General features: G+C 41.6%; 1 protein-coding gene across 4 annotated transcripts; it reads right to left on the reverse strand.

The window, feature by feature from the left end:
- Positions 1-5,176: 5,176 nt before the first annotated feature.
- Positions 5,177-10,333, reverse strand: LOC114437722 (palmitoyltransferase ZDHHC7-like). 4 transcript variants are annotated; one of them, XM_028408581.1, is made up of 8 exons: positions 10,211-10,333; positions 9,069-9,377; positions 8,837-8,961; positions 8,642-8,738; positions 7,081-7,162; positions 6,847-6,977; positions 6,553-6,617; positions 5,177-6,468 (listed from the first exon to the last, which is right to left on the reverse strand). In XM_028408581.1, exons 2-8 carry the CDS (start codon positions 9,369-9,371, stop codon positions 6,438-6,440), a joined length of 834 nt encoding a protein of 277 aa, XP_028264382.1. In that variant the 5' UTR covers positions 9,372-9,377; positions 10,211-10,333; the 3' UTR covers positions 5,177-6,437. The 4 variants fall into 4 exon arrangements, with proteins under 4 accessions (XP_028264382.1, XP_028264380.1, XP_028264381.1 ...); XM_028408579.1 differs by having other exon boundaries at positions 5,177-6,617; XM_028408580.1 differs by lacking the exon at positions 10,211-10,333 and adding an exon at positions 9,548-9,680 and having other exon boundaries at positions 5,177-6,617.
- Between the last annotated feature and the right edge of the window lie 3,222 nt (positions 10,334-13,555).

Raw genomic sequence — 13,555 nt, forward strand, 5'->3', positions numbered from 1 at the left:
ACAGATATATATGCTAATAGGATGATACGGTCATAGCGCCACCTACTGGTAGCAGGAAAGTTTGGTTGTAAACATGTGTTTGTTGTACATCTCTGCAAATGGGAGGAAAACAGAGCATAGGACAGGAGAGTATAGGAGACAAGAGCATAGGAGAGAAGACAGCAATAGCCCCGTGGATCGCAAGGTCTGCGAGGGCCCGCAATGCTGCTTGCAGCTTTAATTATTATTTTTTTTTTTTTTTTTTTTTTTTTTTTTTCCCCCTCCGAGATCGCATTTTTGGAGGCCTTAACATGCCCAAAAACTCACCAAACTTGGTAGAAAAATTCATTCGCCCGAAAAATTTTGAAATTTGCTGACTTTTGAAATGCACATATAAAAATGGCTCTATAGCGCCCCCAACGCGTAGCCCCTCTGGCCGGTTTGACACAGGATTATGAAAATTGGCACACATATGTATCACCTCAAGACGCACAAAAAAGTCTCTTGGACCCCCCCTCCAAACCCAACAGGAAGTCCGCCATTTGAAGGTTTGTGGCCATTTTTGGCGATGTGTGACCCTGCTGCCAAACTTTTCACGCCTCGCATACTTCAACGGATTGAGCTGAAATTCGCCGTGTCCACTCAGGACACCATAGGGAATAGACGCATTCCAAAACTCTTACAAAAGTCTGACGGTGTGGCCGGGGCGTGGCCTCAAAGTTTGACCATTTCTGAGGACACAGAAAGTCTCTATAACTTCTTCGTTTTCTGTCCGATCTGTACGAAATGTCACATGTATGATCAGAGTCTGACCCTAAACACATCTATACAACAATATTGAGGCTTTGACAGAGCGCCACCTACTGGCTACACAAAATGTTGTGTTTTCATAGGTTTTTCTGCCTGCCCCCCTGGCCTGTTTTGAGTAGGGGCATGAAAATTGGTACACATGTGTATCACCCCAAGATGCACAAAAAAGTCTCTTGGACCCCCCCTCCAAACCCAACAGGAAGTCCGCAATTTTGAAATTTCTGTTAATTTTTGGTGATTTGTGACCCTCCTACAAAACTTTTCATGCCTCGCATACTTCATCCAAATGAGCTAAAACTCACTGTGTCCACTCAGGACACCATAGGGAATAGACGCATTCAAAAACTCTTACAAAAGTCTGATGGTGTGGCGGGGGTGTGGCATCAAAGTTGACCATTCGCCATTACAAAGGAACTCACTGTATTTATTGCCCTAATGCGTAGCCCCGCTGGCCAGTTTGACACAGGATCATGAGAATTAGCACACATGTGTATCACCCCAAGACGCACAAAAAAGTCTCTTGGACCCCCCCTCCAAACCCAACAGGAAGTCCACCATTTTGACTTTTTTTTGTAATTTTTACCGTTTTCTGACCCTGCTATAAAACTTTTCATGCCTCGCATACTTCATGCAATTGAGCTGAAATTCACTGTGTCCACTCAGGACACCATAGGGAATAGACGCATTCCAAAACTCTTTCAAAAGTATTACCGTGTGGTGGGGGAGTGGCCTCAAAGTTGACCATTCGCCATTACAAAGGAACTCGCTGTGTTTTATGCAGTACTACCCATATACTTTATGCAATGTGGACAAAGTCTTACAGTACTGCCATGGAGCCGAGTCTAAACAGATATATATGCTAATAGGATGATACGGTCATAGCGCCACCTACTGGTAGCAGGAAAGTTTGGTTGTAAACATGTGTTTGTTGTATATCTGTGGAAATGAGAGGAGGAGAGAATAGCACAGGAGAGTATAGGAGACGAGAGCATAGGAGAGAAGACTGCGATGACCCCGCGGATCGCAAGGTGCGCGAGGGCCCGCAATGCTGCTTGCAGCTTTAATTATTATTATTATTACACAGCTGCTTACAAAACACACCAATCATTTTTACAAAATGTATTGAAAATGGATAACATAGGAGAGAAAGTTATAAAAACATTTTCTTGATCTGATCAGCTGTGGGTCAACCTTCTTCAAACTGGAGCATTGAAGTAGGAAAATGAACTTCGGTTTATTAAATATGTGAAAAATGGGGGAGTCACACATTTTATAAAAATAATAAAACCTACATTCACTCAAATACATTCATTGAGACAGACCTTCTAAAACATTTCCAGTGTCCAGTGTGTCCAGTATAACATTATTAATGAGGGTTTTTATTGCTTTAGTTTAGAGATAAACAAAAAGGGAGGAGCAGTAAAGTGGCCTGAGCAGGAAGAAGAAGCAGTAAGAGAAGCTGAACCTACACAGAGTGGACTGAGGTAAAAACAACAACACATCCTGTACTGTACACATGACGAAAACCACCTGTCCTATCACAGCTTACTGAGGTGAGACACTAAATATACACACAATATACCACCACTTCTTTACTTATGCAACTGCAGTGATTATATCTGGGTCATTTAACCCTCATGCATTGTTCGCAAACACTACCCTAATGTGTTGTTCGGGGACAAAAACGTCCCCTAACTTTAACGGTTTTAAAAATATATTAGATAAATATTTTTTTGAAATTTTTTTGCATAGACCTTTTAATTAACTTCAGTTCTAATCAACAGTAGTGAAAAAATCATTTTCCCCCAGGATTTTAACCCTTTAATCACCAATTTTATGAGGGGTGGTGCTGAAAATTGAAAAAAAAAAAAACACAAAATGGCTCATTTTTAATAGAAAAGGTGAATGTGGACTGGATTCTTTTGAACCTTTATTACAGTCTTGGTCATGTCAAACATCAGTAAAAAAATTGACTTGATTGCATTATTAGTTTTTGCACAGCACTGGATTTTCTTTTTTTCTCCCTAATGTGTTGTTCGGGGACAAAAACGTCCCCTAACTTTAACGGTTTTAAAAATATATTAGATAACTATATTTTTGAATTTTTTTTGCATAGACCTTTTCATTAACTTCAGTTCTAATCAACAGTAGTGAAAAAATCATTTTCCCCCAGGATTTTAACCCTTTAATCACCAATTTTATAAGGGGTGGTGCTGAAGATTGAAAAAAAAAACACACAAAATGGCTCATTTTTAATAGAAAAGGTGAATGTGGACTGGATTCTTTTGAACCTTTATTACAGTCTTGGTCATGTCAAACATCAGTAAAAAAAATTGACTTTATTGCATTATTAGTTTTTGCACAGCACTGGATTTTCTTTTTTTCTCCCATTTTGTCCCATAGACTTACATTATAAACACACTTTTTTTGACTGCACAGCCATGGCACTACATAATCATGCATTCTTGATTGTTGGTGGTTTACCCTGTTGGTAGGAGGTAAAATTTGTGATTTTTACAGTTAACAACTTAATTACCATATTAACCCTTTACCTGCAGGCCTGTGCTCATGTAGTGTAGTTTCTGGCTTGTATATGGAGTTATAGGGAGTATTTTAGCACATAATTGTGTGTCTACACACTGTGTGTGTATGTTAGAGAGGAAGAGAGCCATTTGCACACTGATCTTGTTGTCTGTGAGTACACACAACCACAGAGTCTTCATAGTAAACAAAAACAAATAAAGTGTTGCTATGCACGTGTGGCCCTTTGATGTCTACAGGTGCAGACTAAACAAAACAAAAAGGCAAGTGGTCTTACATGTGACCTTGTGGTCATTTGATGGTGAGAAGAGCAGAAAGCAACATGAAGAGAGGATTCACTTGTGCACAATCTCTGGAAATGATTGTGCAGCCTGGCTCTATGAAGGGCCAGGCTGTGAAGCTGTGAAGGCTGCACAAGTAGATCCGTCACTTGTTCACAAGCGAATCCTTCATTCGTTCACAAGTGAATCCTTCACTCATGCACAGGTGAATCCTCTCTTCATGCTGCTTGCTGCTCTTGTCACCATTAAATGACCAGGAGGATGCATGCAAGTCCACTAGTGTTTTTGTTTTGTTTAGTCTGAACCTCTCAGCATCAAAGGGCCCGGCACTTACTTTTAGGGCTGCAACAAATTTACTTTACTTTACTTTACTAAACTACTTTTAATACTAATTTTAGTAGGGGACTAAACTGTAGATTAGATTTGGTTAGTCAATGATTATTTATTATGTTATCAAGTTATCTATCTATGGTGTCTATTTAGTAACATGCACATGTACGTATGGTCGTGTGGAGCGCAACACACCATGGAAAAGGGGCACTTAGACCTCACTTAGACTAATTCAGTGATCTCAACTGAGACACTAACCTAAAAGTAAAGTCACTCTACTGGAGGACGTGTTTTCCGAAAGCTAAAAAAAAAAAAAAAAAAACAGCTATTTTACCCATCCACAACTTCAGACGCCAGAACTCCTGGATGTTTTCATTTTACATGCTTATGCATTGCCGTTGTACGTCTGAATTAGGTACACTTCACTTACTTAGTAACTTTATTTTCCTGACTTTCCTTCCCTGACAGTGTGCAAATGGCTCTCTTCCTCTCTAACATACACACACAGTGTGTAGACACACAATTATGTGCTAAAATACTCCCTATAACTCCATATACTTAAGCCAGAAACTACAGTACATGAGCACAGGCCTGCAGGTAAAGGGTTAATATGGTAATTAAGTTGTTAACTGTAAAAATCACAAATGTTACCTCCTACCAACAGGGTAAACCACCAACAATCAAGAATGCATGATTATTTAGTGCCATGGCTGTGCAGTCAAAAAAAGTGTGTTTATAATGTAAGTCTATGGGACAAAATGGGAGAAAAAAAGAAAATCCAGTGCTGTGCAAAAACTAATAATGCAATAAAGTCAATTTTTTACTGATGTTTGACATGACCAAGACTATAATAAAGGTTCAAAAGAATCCAGTCCACATTCACCTTTTCTATTAAAAATGAGCCATTTTGTGTGTTTTTTTTTTCAATTTTCAGCACCACCCCTTATAAAATTGGTGATTAAAGGGTTAAAATCCTGGGGGAAAATGATTTTTTCACTACTGTTGATTAGAACTGAAGTTAATTAAAAGGTCTATGCAAAAAAATTTCAAAAAAATATTTATCTAATATATTTTTAAAACCGTTAAAGTTAGGGGACGTTTTTGTCCCCGAACAACACATTAGGGGGTAAAATTTGCCCACAGTGTACCGTTGACCTATGAAAAATTTTAAAATCATATTAACAAAATTTATGTAAAATTAAGCTTATTGAGGAAAAATGATTCCATTTGTCCACATATTGACAAAGTTATGGCCAAAATAAACAGAAAAATTTCTCTCAGAGGACAAAAATGTCCCGAACAACGCATGAGGGTTAAGTCATCTTCATCCTCACCAGAACAAAAGCTGTGCTAATCTATCAGAAATACTGAACGTACACTGTGGCTCACAACAGGGTTGTTTCCTAGCATTTAGTGTTTGTTGGATTTTACAATGACCTCGAACACAATTATTCTGTATTAAAACAATTCCATCCAACTGCCATTCTAGAAATGTTGTGAATGTTTTAACAGAAATATTTTTCATGTTATTACAACAAACACATGTTATAACAATTAACTTTTAATAACAAAATAAGATACTATTTATCACTTTATAATGTCAGATAAACTGGCCTTGAGCAGAGTGGTGGAGGTGGACTCCATGTGATGTGTACTCCCCTCGACCGTATGTCATTACTGTGGCACAAAACTGCGGTGGTTTGGTGTACCAAAATTGTGTCTCTCTGTATTTCAATGTATAAACTGGAACAATAAAACAAATAAAATGTTCTATGTTATAAGTGTGATGAATAGGGTATTGTTATAACAAGAACATTTTATTGTGATAACGTATGTTTATATGCTGTAGGATGGTATCATCATTTTATAAATAGTGATATTTTTTTCTGTCTGGTGTGACAGTTCAGCACTTGTGTATAAAAACACTAGTAACACCAGACAAATTAGTTATTTTAACAGTTACTGGTGCTGTTTATATGCATGTGCTGGTGTTTAACACATTCTATTGGTTTTATGAAGGAGTACTCTTGTTCAATGTGTCATAGAAAAAATCATCCAAAATCGATGTGCTGTATAAGCCTGTCTATCTCTGCTCTCTGCAGTGAGCAGGGCTGTGTTCCTTCATGATGAGGGTGATATGTGGCTCTGTTGGACTTTGTATGAGGTTTACTTAGAAGAGATAAACTCTGATACTGAAAATACTTTGACATGACATGACAACAGAACTGCTGTAACTGCTCAACGATGACCCAACATCTTAATGAGCACATTCAGCCTGTGTGGCCTCTGATACATTCTAAAGGTTCTCACACCCAGCGCTATCAGTCATTCTGACATCTGCAGTCAGTGCTCCCCCAGCAGACCCAGTCGGTGTAAAGAAGGAACAGTCCCTACGTGAAACAGGCCTCCCTGGCCTGCTAGATACCTCTCTGCAGGTCCGTCACTGCGGCAGAATTCCCCACATGTGGTCTGTTCTGATGTTTGCATGACAACATATTAGACGGAGAAGGCTGCCCCGTTCTTCCAGCTGCGTTTAGGGAGAAAAGTTGGTAGTTTGAGTCCAGCAAAGGGGCTGATCCAAAGCAGGGATGGCTGACCTCCAAACACCGACCTCAGTCCTGCCCAGCGGGTACGACGCTCCCATGTTGGCCTCTCGTTTTTCAGGCCCTCGATCTCCTGGCAGAAAAACAACCTTGTTACACACCTCTTTATAAAAAGCAGACACACAACCTCATTACACACAGGCATCTGTTTAACAAAAACACACAACCAGAAAGTGCTCTTTGGCTGCTTATGCTTAGCAATATAGGAAATATGGAACCAGTGGACAGCTATCGATCAAAGATGAATCCAGCTTTAGATATAAAGCAGTGGCTGATAAATCATAATAACACAAAGCCCTCACTGTCTCATCATTGCAGATGGAGTGGAGCTGTGTGCTGAACACAACAGCTGTGAAGGTGAGGAAGAGGAGACTTTCCATGCAGAGGAAGATCATCAGCATCATTGTCACTGGAGGAGAGAAATCACTGCACTCTTTGGGGAAAAAAGAAAAATTATACTGACATTATTATAACAGAAAGACAACAGCTCATTAAAAAGCAAATCAGGAGGATAGACCGGTGTGTTAAAGACTCACCTCTCCACTGGACTCTGACGCAGGCGATGAACTGGTATCCACACAGTGCCAGAGCGTGCCCGGATATAAAAGCAATGTACATCTGTAGAGAGAACAATATTAAATTAACCAGACCACATCAATCTATGGGTGTTTCAGCATTTAACATGACTGTTCTTAACACATTCGAACAGATTGGCCTACATACCTTTTATACCTTTTATATAATTTTGGATCCTATGTTACATGTGGTTAGGAAATACAAATACCTGGAGTGCTAATACATCAGCTTGTATAAACAGCAAACTATGGACACTATGATGTAAGCAGGCTAAAGGTATACTTTAAAACTAATTTTATTTAAATGAAATCACCACAATTAGTGAATTCAATAATTCACTAACTGTTCCCTATTAATGACATGAATTTTACAGCTGGCTTACATGCTATGTAGGCTCACAGGTTCCATTATTGATTCACTGATTGGGTGATTCAATGCATTCTGATTTTGTGTTGGCATGGCTACTACAAACACACTAATCTAAACACTTCTATTCTATTCTTTTTACACACGTGTCCCTGCTGTTGCTTTGTCAATCAGCAGATGAAGACATATTGGTTCCAGGAGCCAGGAGTGCAGATTGAAAAGAGATTAAAAAAAGGGTTTCATGATGCAATAAAGTAATCCATACACAGAGTCCAAATGATTCAAATGATTCAGATCAGGAGTTCTGCAATCAGTAAATCAAGATTCCAAATTGAAACTCATAGTTTGTTGAACCTCCTTAATAGAACAGGCTTCTGGAGTACAACAGAAAACAGGAATGGTGGGGCAGATCCAGTCCACTTATCTAGGTGACATTTCCTTATGGTAAGGGACATAGTGGCACAGAAGATAAGAATTTATCCAGAGGTGTGATGAACTGATGTTCTGTCTGAACACCATATCATGGGTGTGATCAAAAGCTTATCTAGACACAGTTAACATGTAACCACAACACTGTAACAAAGTAAGCAAACACACAGACACACACAATACTGTACCCAAACCACAGACACTATTGTATCAACATACCTCATCACACATGCTGCTCTATTACCAAACTACCAGCCACACAAAAGACTATCAAGATGAAATACTGAATTCTGTATTGATGTAAAACATCTTCAGCGGTTTCAACAGATATGAAAAGTGTAGCTCGATGAGGTGAAGGCAAATGTTAGCTTAAGCCAGTTAGCATTGGTTAGGTAAAAGTCAGAAACAAGCTAATGCTAGCAAGTACCCATAAACATGACACAGTGTAATTCAAACTTTTAAGCTATCTGAAGCTTAAACTTGCTAAATAGCTTTACTACTTACATCAACCTACAGCGTCTCCATTGGCTTATGATGTAACTTTAATGAGGATGAGAACCACTGCAATGATGAGAGGGAGGCAGGAAAATCAGCTAAAATAGGCTAAAAATGCTACAATAAAAGACATTTCCAGGCATGAATGTAGACACCGTACCATGTACCATTATGAGAAGTACAGGTCTGAAGAAATGAATGAAATGAGGACAAGACAGTCAATGGACTTACGGTGAAGAGGACAAAGAAACGCTGGTTTTTCTCCCCAACACAGTTGTTGACCCAGGGACAGTGGTGGTCCATCTTACGGATGCAGCGTTTACAGATACTGTAGAAGATGAAGAAGACGGGGAGGGAAAACATGCCTGACTGACCAACATCCATAAATTTCAAAGAGGAGGAACTTGCTAATACAGCTCCTCTGACCTGCAGTGGTGAGCCCTCTCTGGTTTGATGCTGCAGCATTTTGGACATTTATAGATAACCTCACCCGGCTTCAGCTGCAGACTCTCCATGTGCTTTTTTGTGGCATTTCCTTTAGGAATAGCTCCCTGAGGAGAGAAGGGAAGAATCATGTGAGTGAACCAGTCATTATCAAAAATACTGTCCAATTGCAGGTCTTTTAAAATGACCCAACCACACTGGTCTCTGTCTTTACCGGGTCAGTGAGCATGGTGCGGAGGTGGGAGGCCAGTGCCAGCATAGCCAGACTGTTGAAGACCACCCCGTTGACCACAGCATACCAGAAGCTTTTGGAAGGCAGCAACATAACAAACGTGACCACGAAGTCAGCGAAGAAAACCAAACACCAGGTGATGAAGGCACACACCATGCCGCAGCAGTCCTGAATGAACCAGAGATGAGGGGGTTTGGCATTGCAACTGTTCTCCACCGCCTCCTCTGCCCCATCCAGCAGGGGGCGCTGCTGCTCCACATCCCTCTGACGGTGGCCTGAGGACATTCTGCCCTGGTAAAGGAACAGAGGACTGTCAAGTCAAAGTGAGATTTAACCACTAGCTTTACAGAAAATGGCATCTTCCAAGTCTTACAAACAAGAACATCAGACGTTATATAAACCCACAACGTGAAGTGCTGGAAAATAATTAATTTTCATAAAAACAAATAAAAAACACTAACCTGTGCAAACAAAAAAGCTTGCTGGTATTACGATTCCATTTTGCATTATGTCAAACCAAAATAACAAAATTTAATGCATAATAATCCAATTCCGGAGCTATATTTACACACTGGAAAGAGTCATATAATTTATTATGAATAATAAAAATGTACAATGTTAATGAAGCGGGCTCCACAACCTCCTAATCTTACCCAAACCAGGACCAGCACTAGATAAACCTACTAAACTAGACCTGCTGCCTGAACAGCGTCGGCACCTTGCTTTCGAGATTAACAAATTCATACATTTAAAGTATTTTTCAGAAGGAATAAGTGGTGCTATAAACAAAAAAAATCAGGTGTCTAATACTGACAACAAATGCAGCAAAAATCTTTTTAGCGTCACAGTCCAGTGACATACAGGCTAACTAAATTAGCTTACGTAGCTGTCCTATCTTTAGCAGAGGAAAGGCCAACAGCTTGGCAAGAAAACAGACACAGACCGATATTTATTGCTACAAGACGACCCAGTTTAAACATTATTATATTCCAATCGGGAAGAGAGCCAAATAAACCAGCAACAACCCAAAGTGCCTGGACAGAAGTTTAGCTTTCCAACGCTAATGCGCAGTCAAACATGTAAGTAAACCTTTAACAGCTTCTCGTCAGATTAAGTTCACTCACCTTTTAAAGAGACACCATTAAATGAGTTTGTGGTAAAAAGTTGAATTGATATAATTTAGCTAGGTTATGCTAATACTCTGCAGGCAACTACCTTCCGCCATTGTTGTTTTGGGGCGATATGGGTGCTCAGAGGTGCCAAAAGGGGCGTAGAGAAAAGTCGATTTCAGCAATTATACCTTTTCGTCATTTTATTAAAAGTAGGGTAGGAGATTTCATTCTGATGCACCCTGTGTGAAATTAGTGTAACTTCTCTTTACAATCCGTTTGCAACCCATTACTTAGGCAGTTTCCATTAGTTTTAACGTCAGCCAATGTTCTGGACGAGCCTAGTTGTAATGGAAATAGTCATATAGTCAAGTAACTCCCTATCATTCGAAGGAAAGCTTCCTCAGGCAAACGTGTAAATATGAGATCTATTCAGCAGGTCTTATAAAGGTTATTTACATGGTTATCTGACGTTTTCCCAGCTTGTTATAGTCAATCAAAATGTCTTCATAGTTGTGAGCCTAGCTGTTTGTTGTGTTACAGTTCATATAGTCTAAGGTGCGTTTATAATGTTAAACTTTACAGTGTTATAGTGCACATCATTATTGTTAGAGCATAACTTAGCATTCCCACATGCTGTATTATACTACAGTTTACTGAGTCTTTGCATTATGCTAATTAGCATTTCACTGTAACAACAATAAAATTGAAATACTTTACTATACAGCAGTGGCTCAGTGGTATAGCAGGGTTGTCCAATAACCGGTATTTTCTCCATAATTTTAGACTTAATTTTAGACAATTTTAGATGATTGCAGTGGGTGGGGGGACAAGTGCAACATTTTAGGTGGTGCCAATTGTGTGAGTTTTTCCTTGCCACTTTCTGCTTACTTTCAGGCTTTGGGTTTCTGTAAATCGCCTAGAGACGATGATTGTAAAAGGTGCTATATAACTAAAATTGAACTGAATAACCATGCAAACACTGTTTCAAATGTCTTTTTTATGGAACCATGACACTTCATCTTATAATATACCACTCGTTTTCATTTAAAAACCATTTAAATGCACTCATGATATTTGGTATACTTAAGAAAATGTCTAATTATGTTATCAATTATGTTATATTGGAGATATATATTGGAACACCTCTACAAAATTCATTGCCATTAACTTGCATGGATTCATGTAAGGAAAAAAGTATGCTTTGTTTTTTCTAAAATCAAACTTTACAGCCAGTACAAATGTGTCATTTCAAGCAGGATCTTCTCAATAGGTGGTGGTATAAACAACTGGAATGCTGAATGCTGAATGGAGTGCAGCATATCTTGTAGGTCTCATTCTGATGATGTTCTCAGCAGATGCTCTTTCATAATTTACATCATTTGTTAAAGTTGCTTTTATGATATTAAAATACCTGTTTCCAAGTATATCATGAAGCCTTGTTCCCAGGGCGGGCCAAAGGCATATGCGAAATATGCGGTCTCTTAGGGCCCCCAAGAGCACCAAAAGTCTGTGATAAATTATATATTTTAAAAAATAACATTGATTAATACAAACAAGATGATATTACAGATTCAATCCAATCCAATCCATCCATCCATCCATCCATCTTCTACCGCTTATCCGGGGCCGGGTCGCGGGGGCAGCAGTCTAAGCAGGGACACCCAAACTTCCCTCTCACCAGACACTTCTTCCAGCTCCTCTGGGGGAATCCCGAGGCGTTCCCAGGCCAGCCGAGAGACATAGTCTCTCCACCGCGTCCTGGGTCTTCCCCGGGGCCTCCTCCCAGTGGGACATGCCCGGAACACCTCCCCAGGGAGGCGTCCAGGAGGCATCCGAACCAGATGCCCGAGCCACCTCAGCTGGCTCCTCTCGATGTGGAGGAGCAGCGGCTCTACTCCGAGCTCCTCTCGGGTGACTGAGCTTCTCACCCTATCTCTAAGGGAGCGCCCAGCCACCCTTCGAAGGAAACTCATTTCGGCCGCCTGTATTCGCGATCTCATTCTTTCGGTCACTACCCAAAGCTCATGACCATAGGTGAGGGTAGGAACGTAGATTGACCGGTAAATCGAGAGCTTCGCCTTCCGGCTCAGCTCCTTCTTCACCACAACAGACCGGTACAGCGACCGCATTACTGCGGAAGCTGCACCGATCCGTCTGTCAATCTCCCGCTCCATTTTCCCCTCACTCGTGAACGAGACCCCGAGATACACAAACTCCTCCACTTGGGGCAGGAACTCTCCTCCGACCCAGAGAGGACAGACTACCTTTTTCCGGTCGAGAACCATGGCCTCAGACTTGGAGGTGCTGATTCTCATCCCAGCCGCTTCACACTCGGCTGCAAACCGTCCCAGTGCACACTGGAGGTCCCGGCTCGATGAAGCCAACAGGACAACATCATCTGCAAAAAGCAGAGATGAAATCCTATGGTTCCCGAACCAGATCCCCTCCGGTCCCTCGCTGCGCCTAGAAATTCTGTCCATAAAAATTATGAACAGAACCGGTGACAAAGGGCAGCCCTGCCGGAGTCCAACATGCACTGGGAACAGGTCTGACTTACTGCCGGCAACACGAACCAAACTCCTGCTCCGGCCATACAGGGACCTAACGGCCCTCAGCAGAGGGCCACGGACCCCATACTCCCAGAGCACCTCCCACAAGATGCCGCGAGGGACACGGTCGAACGCCTTCTCCAAGTCCACAAAACACATGTGGACTGGTTGGGCGAACTCCCATGAACCCTCCAGCACCCTGCGGAGGGTATAGAGCTGGTCCAGTGTTCCGCGGCCAGGACGAAAACCACATTGCTCCTCCTTAATCCGAGGTTCGACTATAGGCCTAATTCTCCTCTCCAGTACCCTGGCGTAGACCTTCCCAGGGAGGCTGAGGAGTGTGATCCCCCTGTAGTTGGAGCACACCCTCCGGTCCCCCTTTTTAAAAAGAGGGACCACCACCCCGGTCTGCCAGTCCAGCGGCACTGCCCCCGATTGCCACGCGATGTTGCAGAGGCGTGTCAACCAAGACAGCCCCACAACATCCAGAGACTTAAGGTACCCAGGGCGAATCTCATCCACCCCCGGTGCCTTGCCGCCGGGGAGCTTTTTGACTACCTCGGCAACTTCAGCACAGGTGATGAACGAGTCCACCACTGAGTCATCAGCCTCCGCTTCCATAATGGAAGGCGTGTTGGTGGGATTGAGGAGGCCCTCAAAGTACTCTTTCCACCGTCCAACCACCCCCTCAGTCGAGGTCAACAGCTCCCCACCTCCACTGAATACAGTGTTGGCAGAGTACTGCTTCCCCCTCCTGAGGCGCCGGACGGTTTGCCAGAATCTCTTTGAGGCTGACCGATAGTCCTCC

Source organism: Parambassis ranga, chromosome 6 (assembly GCF_900634625.1).
Source record: "Parambassis ranga chromosome 6, fParRan2.1, whole genome shotgun sequence".
Lineage (NCBI taxonomy): Eukaryota > Metazoa > Chordata > Actinopteri > Ambassidae > Parambassis > Parambassis ranga.

Bases quoted from the DNA above. Each gene is read 5' to 3' on its own strand.
- LOC114437722 (XM_028408579.1), bottom strand. From the start codon at position 9,371: ATGTCCTCAGGCCACCGTCAGAGGGATGTGGAGCAGCAGCGCCCCCTG. The intron at 8,739-8,836 runs GTCAGAGGAGCT...CATCTTCTACAG, and splicing joins GAGAGGGCTCACCACTGCAG to TATCTGTAAACGCTGCATCC. The intron at 6,978-7,080 runs GTGAGTCTTTAA...TTTTCCCCAAAG, and splicing joins CGTCAGAGTCCAGTGGAGAG to AGTGCAGTGATTTCTCTCCT.